The sequence below is a fragment of the Phyllobates terribilis genome, unplaced genomic scaffold, assembly GCF_046119375.1.
Source record: "Phyllobates terribilis strain yellow unplaced genomic scaffold, ASM4611937v1 Scaffold_7__3_contigs__length_470593459, whole genome shotgun sequence".
In the NCBI taxonomy this organism is placed as follows: domain Eukaryota; kingdom Metazoa; phylum Chordata; class Amphibia; order Anura; family Dendrobatidae; genus Phyllobates; species Phyllobates terribilis.
The window spans coordinates 458,009,761-458,024,678 of record NW_027362767.1 but is presented as its reverse complement, the minus strand read 5'-3'; the positions used below and the strand labels follow the sequence as shown (position 1 = coordinate 458,024,678).

Genomic DNA, 14,918 nt, shown 5'->3' with positions numbered 1-14,918 from the left:
GGGCTTCGTCCTTGCAGATTGCAGATAGTCAGTTACTTTGGAGATGTTGGACAGTAGCAGGAATCCTCCTTCTAGTGTCCCCGCCATATTGTGCACGGTACCTTGTTCTATCGGCTGAGTCCCCACTGAATTGGCACTGGTGTTGAGGACGTCGTTGACAGCAGTGTCACAGTACAAGCCTCGCTGGACGTCATGTTCGCTGTCAGTCTGGTCACTCTCCTCGTGGCCGCTGTCCTTGAGGCTGTTTCCCTCTAAGTCCTTGAAGGTTGAACTGCTGGGATGAAGAAAAAACAATAATTTAGTGTCAGCTCCTCTCGAGCAGACTCCAGTCTGTAGCAGGTAATAGTCCATCCCTGAAGTCACGGCGCAAACGGAGGGGTCGTCACCCGGTATGTGACGAGACTGACGTTCCAGTAAGGGCCACGACGCTCCACAGGGGCCACAACACTCCACAGGGGCCACAACGCTCCACAGGGGCCACGACGCTCCACAGGGGCCACGATGCTCCACAGGGACCAAGACGCTCCACAGGGACCAAGACGCTCCACAGGGGCCACGACGCTCCACAGGGGCCACGACCCTCCACAGGGACCACGACGCTCCACAGGGACCAAGACGCTCCACAGGGGCCACGATGCTCCACAGGGGCCACGACGCTCCACAGGGGTCACGACGCTTCACAGGGGCCACGACGCTCCACAGGGGTCACGACGCTCCACAGGGGCCACGACGCTCCACAGGGACCAAGACGCTCCACAGGGGCCACGGCGCTCCACAGGGGCCATGACACTACACAGGGGCCATGACACTACACAGGGGCCACGAAGCTACACAGGGGCCTCAACACTCTACAGGGGCCTCAACACTCTACAGGGGCCACGACGCTACACAGGGGCCATGACATTCAACAGGGGCCACGACGCTTCACAGGGGTCACGATGCTCCACAGGAGCCACGGCGCTCCACAGGGGCCATGACACTCCACAGGGACCAAGACGCTCCACAGGGGCCACGGCGCTCCACAGGGGCCACGACACTCCACAGGGGCCACGACACTCCACAGGGGCCATGACACTCCACAGGGGCCACGAAGCTACACAGGGGCCATGACATTCTACAGGGGTCTCAACGCTCTACAGGGGCAACGACGCTCCACAGGGGCCACGACGCTCCACAGGGGCCACGACGCTCCACAGGGGCCACCAGAAACATTTACACATTTAATTTAAGTCTATTTCTTACTAAATCAGTTGTCAAATATTCCAGAGAAATGTAGCAGAGGCGAGCGTGTTGTGCTGTACCGTGCTCCGTCATCACAAAGCCACAGATGAGATCAGAAGGAGGAATACACATGCCACGGCGAATTTCCTCGAACACTATCCTGCCCGTATAGGAAACATTGTGCCTTGATGTCAGTGGCATTTATAGCATCAATTGCATGACAGAGCTGATGGCAGTGCCCACATTATAGTGCCAGCATTAAACTACTCAGAGACCCCATAACAATGACAAACACGGAGCCTTATAACAGGAAAAAGGGAAGTGCTCCTGTAACAATGGGGCAAGAGTGTGTCCATAACAGTGTCAGCAACACCAGCTATAGTGTCTGATAACAGTGCCAGCAACACCAGCTATAGTGTCTGATAACAGTGCCAGGACCACCAGCTATAGTGTCTGATAACAGTGTCAGCAACACCAGCTATAGTGTCCAATAACATTGCCGGCAACACCAGCTATACTTCCTGATAACAGCGCCAGCAACACCATCTATAGTGTCTGATAACAGTGCCAGCAACACCAGCTATAGTGTCTAATAACAGTGCCAGCAACACCACTTATGGTGTCTGATAACAGTGCCAGCAACACCAGCTATAGTGTCTAATAACAGTGCCAGCAACACCACTTATGGTGTCTGATAACAGTGCCAACAACACCAGCTATAGTGTCTGATAACAGTGCCAGCAACACCAGCTATAGTGTCTGATAACAGTGACAGCAACACCAGCTATAGTGTCTGATAACAGTGCCAGCAACACCAGCTATAGTGTCTGATAACAGTGCCAGCAACACCAGCTATAGTGTCTGATAACAGTGCCAGCAACACCAGCTATAGTGTCTGATAACAGTGCCAGCAACACCAGCTATAGTGTCTGATAACAGTGCCAGCAACACCAGCTATAGTGTCTGATAACAGTGCCAGCAACACCAGCTATAGTGTCTGATAACAGTGCCAGCAACACCAGCTATAGTGTCTGATAACAGTGCCAGCAACACCAGCTATAGTGTCTGATAACAGTGCCAGCAACACCAGCTATAGTGTCTGATAACAGTGCCAGCAACACCAGCTATAGTGTCTGATAACAGTGCCAGCAACACCAGCTATAGTGTCTGATAACAGTGCCAGCAACACCAGCTATAGTGTCTGATAACAGTGCCAGCAACACCAGCTATAGTGTCTGATAACAGTGCCAGCAACACCAGCTATAGTGTCTGATAACAGTGCCAGCAACACCAGCTATAGTGTCTGATAACAGTGCCAGCAACACCAGCTATAGTGTCTGATAACAGTGCCAGCAACACCAGCTATAGTGTCTGATAACAGTGCCAGCAACACCAGCTATAGTGTCTGATAACAGTGCCAGCAACACCAGCTATAGTGTCTGATAACAGTGCCAGCAACACCAGCTATAGTGTCTGATAACAGTGCCAACAATGCCACCTATGGTGTATGATAACAGTGCCAGCAAGGCCACCTATAGTGTCAGATAACAGTGCCAGGAACACCAGCTATAGTGTCGGATAACAGTGCCAGGAACACCAGCTATAGTGTCTGAAAACAGTGCCAGGATCACCACCTATAGTATCTGATAACAGTGCCAGAAATCCAGCTATAGTGTCTCATAACAGTGCCAGGAACACCATCTATAGTGTCTTACAACAGTGCCAGGAACACCAGCTATAGTGTCTGAAAACAGTGCCAGCAACACCAGCTATAGTGTCTGAAAACAGTGCCAGCAACACCAGCTATAGTGTCTGAAAACAGTGCCAGCAACACCAGCTATAGTGTCTGATAACAGTGCCAGCAACACCAGCTCTAGTGTCTGATAACAGTGCCAGCAACACCAGCTCTAGTGTCTGATAACAGTGCCAGCAACACCAGCTCTAGTGTCTGATAACAGTGCCAGCAACACCAGCTCTAGTGTCTGATAACAGTGCCAGCAACACCAGCTCTAGTGTCTGATAACAGTGCCAGCAACACCAGCTCTAGTGTCTAATAACAGTGCCAGCAACACCAGCTCTAGTGTCTGATAACAGTGCCAGCAACACCAGCTCTAGTGTCTGATAACAGTGCCAGCAACACCAGCTCTAGTGTCTGATAACAGTGCCAGCAACACCAGCTCTAGTGTCTGATAACAGTGCCAGCAACACCAGCTATAGTGTCTGATAACAGTGCCAGCAACACCAGCTATAGTGTCTGATAACAGTGCCAGCAACACCAGCTATAGTGTCTGATAACAGTGCCAGCAACACCAGCTATAGTGTCTGATAACAGTGCCAGCAACACCAGCTATAGTGTCTGATAATAGTGCCAGCAACACCAGCTATAGTGTTTGATAACAGTGCCAGCAACACCAGCTATAGTGTCTGATAACAGTGCCAGCAACAGCAGCTATAGTGTCTGATAACAGTGCCAGCAACAGCAGCTATAGAGTATGATAACAGTGCCAGGAACACCAGCTATAGAGTATGATAACAGTGCCAGGAACACCAGCTATAGAGTATGATAACAGTGCCAGCAATGCCACCTATAGTGTATGATAACAGTGCCAGCAAGGCCACCTATAGTGTCAGATAACAGTGCCAGGAACACCAGCTATAGCGTCTGATAACAGTGCCAGGAACACCAGCTATAGAGTATGATAACAGTGCCAACAATGCCACCTATGGTGTATGATAACAGTGCCAGCAAGGCCACCTATAGTGTCAGATAACAGTGCCAGGAACACCAGCTATAGTGTCGGATAACAGTGCCAGCAACACAACCTATAGTGTCCATAACAATGCCCGGAACACCAGCTATAGTGTCTGATAACAGTGCCAGGAACACCAGCTATACTGTTTGATAACAGTGCCAGAAATCCAGCTATAGTGTCTGATAACAGTGCCAGGAACACCATCTATAGTGTCTTATAACAGTGCCAGGAACACCAGCTATAGTGTCTGATAACAGTGCCAGGAACACAGCTATAGTGTCTGATAACAGTGCCAGCAACACAACCTATAGTGTCCATAACAGTGCCCGGAACACCAGCTCTAGTGTCTGATAACAGTGCCAGCAACACCAGCTCTAGTGTCTGATAACAGTGCCAGCAACACCAGCTATAGTGTCTGATAACAGTGCCAGCAACACCAGCTATAGTGTCTGATAACAGTGCCAGCAACACCAGCTATAGTGTCTGATAACAGTGCCAGCAACACCAGCTATAGTGTCTGATAACAGTGCCAGCAACACCAGCTATAGTGTCTGATAACAGTGCCAGCAACACCAGCTATAGTGTCTGATAACAGTGCCAGCAACACCAGCTATAGTGTCTGATAACAGTGCCAGCAACACCAGCTATAGTGTCTGATAACAGTGCCAGCAACACCAGCTATAGTGTCTGATAACAGTGCCAGCAACACCAGCTATAGTGTCTGATAACAGTGCCAGCAACACCAGCTATAGTGTCTGATAACAGTGCCAGCAACACCAGCTATAGTGTCTGATAACAGTGCCAGCAACACCAGCTATAGTGTCTGATAACAGTGCCAGCAACACCAGCTATAGTGTCTGATAACAGTGCCAGCAACACCAGCTATAGTGTCTGATAACAGTGCCAGCAACACCAGCTATAGTGTCTGATAACAGTGCCAGCAACACCAGCTATAGTGTCTGATAACAGTGCCAGCAACACCAGCTATAGTGTCTGATAACAGTGCCTGCAACACCAGCTATAGTGTCTGATAACAGTGCCTGCAACACCAGCTATAGTGTCTGATAACAGTGCCAGCAACACAAGCTATAGTGTCTGATAACAGTGCCAGCAACACCAGCTATAGTGTCTGATAACAGTGCCAGCAACACCAGCTATAGTGTCTGATAACAGTGCCAGCAACACCAGCTATAGTGTCTGATAACAGTGCCAACAATGCCACCTATGGTGTATGATAACAGTGCCAGCAAGGCCACCTATAGTGTCAGATAACAGTGCCAGGAACACCAGCTATAGTGTCGGATAACAGTGCCAGGAACACCAGCTATAGTGTCTGAAAACAGTGCCAGGATCACCACCTATAGTATCTGATAACAGTGCCAGAAATCCAGCTATAGTGTCTGATAACAGTGCCAGGAACACCATCTATAGTGTCTTACAACAGTGCCAGGAACACCAGCTATAGTGTCTGATAACAGTGCCAACAATGCCACCTATGGTGTATGATAACAGTGCCAGCAAGGCCACCTATAGTGTCAGATAACAGTGCCAGGAACACCAGCTATAGTGTCGGATAACAGTGCCAGCAACACAACCTATAGTGTCCATAACAATGCCCGGAACACCAGCTATAGTGTCTGATAACAGTGCCAGGAACACCATCTATAGTGTCTTATAACAGTGCCAGGAACACCAGCTATAGTGTCTGAAAACAGTGCCAGCAACACCAGCTGTAGTGTCTGATAACAGTGCCAGCAACACCAGCTCTAGTGTCTGATAACAGTGCCAGCAACACCAGCTATAGTGTCTGATAACAGTGCCAGCAACACCAGCTCTAGTGTCTGATAACAGTGCCAGCAACACCAGCTTTAGTGTCTGATAACAGTGCCAGCAACACCAGCTATAGTGTCTGATAACAGTGCCAGCAACACCAGCTATAGTGTCTGATAACAGTGCCAGCAACACCAGCTATAGTGTCTGATAACAGTGCCAGCAACACCAGCTATAGTGTCTGATAACAGTGCCAGCAACAGCAGCTATAGAGTATGATAACAGTGCCAGCAACAGCAGCTATAGAGTATGATAACAGTGCCAGCAACAGCAGCTATAGAGTATGATAACAGTGCCAGGAACACCAGCTATAGAGTATGATAACAGTGCCAGGAACACCAGCTATAGAGTATGATAACAGTGCCAGCAATGCCACCTATAGTGTATGATAACAGTGCCAGCAAGGCCACCTATAGTGTCAGATAACAGTGCCAGGAACACCAGCTATAGCGTCTGATAACAGTGCCAGGAACACCAGCTATAGAGTATGATAACAGTGCCAACAATGCCACCTATGGTGTATGATAACAGTGCCAGCAAGGCCACCTATAGTGTCAGATAACAGTGCCAGGAACACCAGCTATAGTGTCGGATAACAGTGCCAGCAACACAACCTATAGTGTCCATAACAATGCCCGGAACACCAGCTATAGTGTCTGATAACAGTGCCAGGAACACCAGCTATAGTGTCTGATAACACTGCCAGAAATCCAGCTATAGTGTCTGATAACAGTGCCAGGAACACCATCTATAGTGTCTGATAACAGTGCCAGGAACACCATCTATAGTGTCTTATAACAGTGCCAGGAACACCAGCTATAGTGTCTGATAACAGTGCCAGGAACACAGCTATAGTGTCTGATAACAGTGCCAGCAACACAACCTATAGTGTCCATAACAGTGCCCGGAACACCAGCTCTAGTGTCTGATAACAGTGCCAGGAACATCAGTTATAGTGTCTGATAACAGTGCCAGGAACACCAGCTATAGTGTCTGATAACAGTGCCAGGAACATCAGTTATAGTGTCTGATAACAGTGCCAGCAACAGCAGCTATAGTGTCTGATAACAGTTCCAGCAACGCCAGCTATAGTGTCTGATAACAGTGCCAGGAACACCAGCTATAGTGTCTGATAACAGTGCCAGCAACACCAGCTATAGTGTCTGATAACAGTGCCAGCAACACCAGCTATAGTGTCTGATAACAGTGCCAGCAACACCAGCTCTAGTGTCTGAAAACAGTGCTAGGAACAACAGCTATAGTGTCTGAAAACAGTGCCAGCAACACCAGCTATAGTGTCTGATAACAGTGCCAGCAACACCAGCTATAGTGTCTGATAACAGTGCCAGCAACACCAGCTATAGTGTCTGATAACAGTGCCAGCAACACAAGCTATAGTGTCTGTCAAAGATCACAGCGTGATTGACGGTCGATTAACGGAGGAGGCCACAGGCAGTTTCGAAACTAACAGTGAGTGTATGGTATATACACCTCTGAGTCCAACGCATGATAAATGTGTATATACCCCCGTTACGGTCATTGCTAACTACACGATAACCCAAGACTACTCGTGCCACCACTAGTCATTTATACCGGCTGACTGGATGCCTGATTTCTGGTAGCGTATGGCTTCGGACTGTGGTTTACAGAACAAAAGGAACAGAACTATTACATTTCAGATTTAATCCCGAACGATAGGCAGCGTTTTTAAAAAATATACAAAAGATTTTACAAAGGGGACAAACAATACAGCGTATGCAATTACATAAAATAAAACAGGATTAACAAATAAAATTTACTACACCGATCTCAGAGATGACCCAGCTTAGCAAAGGAGAGCACTTCGATTGGAGACGTTCAGTCAACTGGATTCATGCATACATCGATGTGTATCTCTCTACCGGAACACAGATCATAATTTGCCTTAACCCTTTTTCAGCATCTAAGTTAAACCCACACAACTTCCCCCTGATGTTCTCATGTGGGCCCGATTGTGGGACTCTCTCAGCCCTTCAGGAGGTTATGAAATTCCCAACTTATGAGATATCTTCACTCCTGACAATGGCAGAAGTTCGAGATCACCGCCATATTTTTTATCAGGATTTTACCTTTCCATAGCTTTTAAACATCGCATGGCATGACAGTTATTTGGCCACTATTGATTTGGGGCTTATAGGCAGGTCTTACAGTTATGAGAAAACATACATATTTTTCCCCGATGAGCCCTGAAGCTGAAAATGTATGTCCTATCAATATTGGATCTATACCAACTCCAATATTCATAACTCTCCATCAATGCCCTAGTGGCTACCAAAGATGTTTTGATGACAGGAAGATCATCTTGGAGCAACAATAGCTATCTCTAAAAGGTGTTAGATATTAGCTTTGCTTCCGTTAAACATTTAAGAGGTCTTTCCTGTCCAATTTATAAATCTCAGTTTTTCACAATAAACATCCTGTTTGGCACAGCACAGGTCCACTGCTTCAAAGGGAGCTTCCTGCAGTTTAATTAGGATTCCTCACTGCACCATATGTTAACTGTATGGTACTATTATCAAAAGAGGTTTGTAGATTATAAACGCGTTCTCCTACTGCAATTCTGTGTGAGAGGAGGAGGGGGGGGATACCCCCTTCCTGGAGAGGCCTATGAATCTTAATATTTTTATGACAGTGTCTGATAACAGAGAAACCAATAGTGTCTCATAACAGTGCCAGAAACACCAGCAATAGTTTTCGCTAACAGTGCTAGCAACATCAGTGCTATAGTGTCTGATAACAGTGTCAGCAACACCAGCTATAGTGTCCAATAACAGTGCCGGCAACACCAGCTATACTTCCTGATAACAGCGCCAGCAACACCATCTATAGTGTCTGATAACAGTGCCAGCAACACCAGCTATAGTGTCTGATAACAGTGCCAGCAACACCACTTATGGTGTCTGATAACAGTGCCAGCAACACCAGCTATAGTGTCTGATAACAGAGCCAGCAACACCAGCTATAGTGTCTGATAACAGAGCCAGCAACACCAGCTATAGTGTCTGATAACAGTGCCAGCAACACCAGCTATAGTGTCTGATAACAGTGCCAGGAACACCAGCTATAGTGTCTGATAACAGTGCCAGGAACACCAGCTATAGTGTCTGATAACAGTGCCAGGAACACCAGCTATAGTGTCTGATAACAGTGCCAGCAACACCAGCTATAGTGTATGATAACAGTGCCAGCAACACCAGCTATATTGTCTGATAACAGTGCCAGGAACACCAGCTATAGTGTCTGATAACAGTGCAAGGAACAGCAGCTATAGTGTCTGATAACAGTGCCAGTAACACCAGCTATAGTGTCTGATAACAGTGCCAGCAACACCAGCTATAGTGTCTGATAACAGTGCCAGCAACACCAGCTATAGTGTCTGACAACAGTGCCAGCAACACCAGCTATAGTGTCTGATAACAGTGCCAGCAACACCAGCTATAGTGTCTGATAACCGTGCCAGCAACACCAGCTTTAGTGTCTGATAACAGTGCCAGCAACACCAGCTATAGTGTCTGATAACAGTGCCAGGAACACCAGCTATAGTGTCTGATAACAGTGCTAGCAACATCACCTATAGTGTCTGATAACAGTGTGAAATTGCCTCTGCAAAGGTAAAGAGGACTTGAACTCTGGTGCACCCTGCTGAACGTAGCCATCTGTCAGAGAGATATTAAGAAAATATGAACCATTTCTCCCAAACCCCTCTTCACCCCTCCCTTATCCACCATTTGTCACAAGAGGAGAGCTGACAATTTAAAGAGCGATCTCTCTGCAAATTATCACCTACAGCAGAAGTGATGTGTAAAGCTATAACCTAATTAAAATACGAGGGTCTTTCTCCCTGGCAGAGGCAGGGAAGAATTAAATACAGACCTGCGAAATAGACACCTCCAGCAGAGGGGAAGAGAGTGAAGGAAAGAGGAAATAGCTCGTTAGGCTTCAAACACCCTCGCAAATAATCTGAACAATTCCCAGTCACAACTTCCAAGGACATCCAGCACCAATTCGAAATATGGAATAGCTCAAGCTCCATAATTCTGATAATAATGGGACCCACATTTTTAGTGACAGGGTTAGCTAAGGAACAGTATGAATATTTTCCTGTCGCTGCAAGCCCCTCTAGGGGGCTGTGGCTCAAAAGCACCAAAATAGCAGATCGCAACTACGCCACGTGTGGTCTCTAAATGAAGGTAAAATCATAATGGAAAATATGGTATCACTTTTGGGTTTCTCACCTATGCTGAGTCATCCCTGCGTACTGTGTAGAGTAAGTTTCTTCTTTAATACTTTTGTGCAACTGCCTATGTATTGTATTGTCCCCTCTTGTAAAATCTTATATATTTTTCATAACACTGCCTCCCTTTTGGAATAAATATACAATTTAATAGTTCTGTTTCTTTTATCCTGTAATCGTTCCCTCTCCCGAAGCCATATACGCTACCAGAACGCAGGCGTCCGACCAGGCCTGTATTATATTTCAAATCTGGATGGTGGTGGCAGCGAATAATAATAATTGGGCTAGCGTGAAGCTGACAGTAACGGTATGGGGCGTATACACATATTCCATGCGTTGGAATCCAGAGGTGTGATGCCATACGCTCACTGAACGCTTGCCGATACCTACGTAGTGAGCAGTCAGGTTCGTGTGCTCGCATCACTGACAAAATCCTTGACAGAGTGACGGCAACGGCGAGATATTGCGTGATCTCCCCGGTGTCGTCACTGAGAGTCCCTGACACCATCTAAAAAGTCAATATCGACCCTTTAACGAGTCTTATCTCAGACATGTGTTTCGGGGTGTTTGTCCCTCCTCAGTGCATAATAACAGCGACATCCACAGTGCCCCATAATAACAGCGATATCCACAGTGCCCCCATAATAACAGCGACATCCACAGTGCCCCCATAATTACAGCGACATCCACAGTGCCCCCATAATAAAAGTGACATCCAGAGTGCCCTCATAATAACAGTGACATCCACAGTGCCCCCATAATAACAGTGATATCCACAGTGCCCCCATAATAACAGTGATATCCACAGTGCTCCCATAATAACAGTGAAATCCACAGTGCCCCCCATAATAACAGTGATATCCACAGTGCCCCCAAAATAACACAGTACGGTGCACATATACTTAGGGGCCCGGGCCGTATGCTGATCTGTACGGTGCACATATACTCAGGGGCCCGGGCCGTATACTGCTCTGTATGGTGCACATATACTCAGGGGCCCAGGCCGTATACTGCTCTGTACGGTGCACATATACTCAGGGGCCTGGGCCGTATACTGCTCTGTACGGTGCACATATACTCAGGGGCCCGGGCTGTATACTGCTCTGTACGGTGCACATACACACAGGGCCCTGGGCCATATACTGCTCTGTATGGTGCACATATACTCAGGGGCCCGGGCCGTATACTGCTCTGTACGGTCCACATATACTCAGGGTCCCGGGCCGTATACTGCTCTGTACGGTGCACATATACTCAGGGGCCCGGGCGGTATACTGCTCTGTACGGTGCACATATACTCAGGGGCCCAGGCCGTATACTGCTCTGTACGGTGCACATACACACAGGCCCCGGGCCATATACTGCTCTGTACGGTGCACATATACTCAGGGGCCCAGGCTGTATACTGCTCTGTACGGTGCACATATACTCAGGGGCCCGGGCCATATACTGCTCTGTACGGTGCACATATACTCAGGGGCCCAGGCCGTATACTGCTCTGTACGGTGCACATATACTCAGGGGCCCAGGCTGTATACTGCTCTGTACGGTGCACATACACACAGGGCCCCGGGCCGTATACTGCTCTGTACGGTGCACATATACTGCTCTGTACGGTGCACATATACTCAGGGGCCTGGGCCGTATACTGCTCTGTACGGTGCACATATACTCAGGGGCCCGGGCTGTATACTGCTCTGTATGGTGCACACATACTCAGGGGCCCGGGCGGTATACTGCTCTGTACGGTGCACATATACTCAGGGGCCCAGGCCGTATACTGCTCTGTACGGTGCACATATACTCAGGGGCCCAGGCTGTATACTGCTCTGTACGGTGCACATACACACAGGCCCCGGGCCATATACTGCTCTGTACGGTGCACATATACTCAGGGGCCCGGGCCATATACTGCTCTGTACGGTGCACATATACTCAGGGGCCTGGGCTGTATACTGCTCTGTACGGTGCACATATACTCAGGGGCCCAGGCCATATACTGCTCTGTACGGTGCACATACACACAGGGCCCCGGGCCGTATACTGCTCTGTACGGTCCACATATACTCAGGGGCCTGGGCTGTATACTGCTCTGTACGGTGCACATATACTCAGGGGCCCAGGCCATATACTGCTCTGTACGGTGCACATACACACAGGGCCCCGGGCCGTATACTGCTCTGTACGGTCCACATATACTCAGGGGCCTGGGCCGTATACTGCTCTGTACGGTCCACATATACTCAGGGGCCTGGGCCGTATACTGCTCTGTATGGTCCACATATACTCAGGGGCCCAGGCTGTATACTGCTCTGTACGGTGCACATACACACAGGCCCCGGGCCGTATACTGCTCTGTACGGTACACATATACTCAGGGCCTCGGGCTGTATACTGCTCTGTACGGTGCACATACACACAGGGCCCCGGGCCGTATACTGCTCTGTACGGTGCACATATACTCAGGGGCCTGGGCCGTATACTGCTCTGTACGGTGCACATATACTCAGGGGCCTGGGCCGTATACTGCTCTGTACGGTCCACATATACTCAGGGGCCTGGGCCGTATACTGCTCTGTACGGTACACATATACTCAGGGCCTCGGGCCGTATACTGCTCTGTACGGTGCACATACACACAGGGCCCCGGGCCGTATACTGCTCTGTACGGTGCACATATACTCAGGGGCCTGGGCCGTATACTGCTCTGTACGGTCCACATATACTCAGGGGCCTGGGCCGTATACTGCTCTGTACGGCAAGGTGATGTGCGGAGCGCTCGCTGATTCCTGCATTATGGATTTGTCACTTTGCCGCCTGATTTCCATTTGAATAATAGAGAAGAAGCAGCGAGAGAGCGACCACTCCACACACCGAGTGCACGATGAGGGCGGGTAGATCGGCTCACCTGGCTGCACATAGAGGTACACAGGAACACTGTCTCTTTAAATCTTCTGTGGTTTATAAAGAGCACTGGATAAACTACAGCAATGTTAGCAAAAACAAACTCGGCATTCCTGGCCTAAAAGGAAAACACAACATAATGTATGGCACAGTCCTGGTTGCTATGGGTAACCGCTCGCTTCAGGAACAAACAATCCCAGGTTTGTCTTTCCTTCCTATGACAAAACAGCTCAGAGCTTTCACCTCCAGGCCCTCCCCACACCAAATGCTCTGCAAGGCTGGGAATGTATCCTGTGACCTCCTCCCTCTCCACAGGTGTTCAGTCATCCCAGCACCAAAGATGGCTGATTAACCCACTCGTGTGCTGGAACTTTTTTCCTACGTACAGTTACTGCAGCGATTAATCACAGTGCTACATATCTCCCCTCCTGTACTTGGCCAGTGAGTTTGTCACAAGGGTTATACTTCAGGGCGAAGGCTCAGAACATATCTCGTAATAGTGCCACACATGATAAGCTTAGATACCCACATCCTAGACTTAGGTACACTGTGCAAAAGACAGTATCATGTCATAGATTTAGATACACGGCTTAGCAGATGGTATCACATAGGAAAGGATTAGATACACGGCTCAGCAGACAGTATCACGCAGGATAGGATTAGATACACGAGTCAGCAGTCAGTGTCACGCAGGATAGGATTAGATACACGAGTCAGCAGTCAGTGTCACGCAGGATAGGATTAGATACACGGTTCAGCACACAGTATCACAGAGGATAGGATTAGATACACGGCTCAGCAGACAGTATCACACAGGATAGGATTAGATACACGGCTCAGCAGACCGTATCACACAGGATAGGATTAGATACACGGCTCAGCAGACAGTATCACACAGGAGAGGATTGGATACACAGCTCAGCAGACAGTATCACACAGGATAGGATTAGATACACAGCTCAGCAGACAGTATCACGCAGGAGAGGATTAGATACACGGCTCAGCAGACAGTATCACACAGGATAGGATTAGATACACAGCTCAGCAGTCAGTATCACACAGGAGAGGATTAGATACACGGCTCAGCAGACAGTATCACACAGGAGAGGATTAGATGCACAGCTCAGCAGACAGTATCACACAGGAGAGGATTAGATACACGGCTCAGCAGACAGTATCACACAGGAGAGGATTAGATACACGGCTCAGCAGTCAGTATCACACAGGAGAGGATTAGATATACGGCTCAGCAGACAGTATCACACAGGATGGGATTAGATACACGGCTCAGCAGACAGTATCACACAGGATAGGATTAGATACACGGCTCAGCAGACAGTATCACACAGGATAGGATTAGATACACAGCTCAGCAGACAGTATCACTCATGGTAGGATTAGATACACAGCTCAGCAGACAGTATCACTCATGGTAGGATTAGATACACGGCTCAGCACACAGTATCACACAGGAGAGGATTAGATACATGGCTCAGCAGACAGTATCACACAGGAGAGGATTAGATACACAGCTCAGCAGACAGTATCACACACTATAGGATTAGATACACGGCTCAGCAGACAGTATCACACAGGATAGGATTAGATACACAGCTCGGCAGACAGTATCACACACTATAGGATTAGATACACGGCTCAGCAGACAGTATCACACAGGGGAGGATTAGATACACAGCTCAGCAGACAGTATCACAGGATATGATTAGATACACGGCTCAGCAGACAGTATCACACAGGATAGGATTAGAAACACGGCTCAGCAGACAGTATCACACAGGGGAGGATTAGATACACAGCTCAGCAGACAGTATCACACAGGAGAGGATTAGATACACGGCTCAGCAGACGGTATCACACAGGATAGGATTAGATACACGGCTCAGCAGACAGTATCACACAGGAGAGGATTAGATACA

General features: G+C 48.4%; 1 protein-coding gene across 4 annotated transcripts in view; it reads right to left on the bottom strand.

Moving 5' to 3' along the window:
- Positions 1-14,918, bottom strand: part of PCDH19 (protocadherin 19) — a 236,536-nt gene that overhangs the window by 86,744 nt on the left and 134,874 nt on the right. For 2 of the 4 annotated variants that reach the window (XM_073642197.1, XM_073642195.1), the window contains exon 4: positions 102-274. In XM_073642197.1, coding sequence (XP_073498298.1) covers positions 102-274 — 173 coding nt within the window. The remainder of the gene's footprint in view (positions 1-101; positions 275-14,918) is intronic. The other 2 variants (XM_073642198.1, XM_073642196.1) reach the window with 1 other exon arrangement.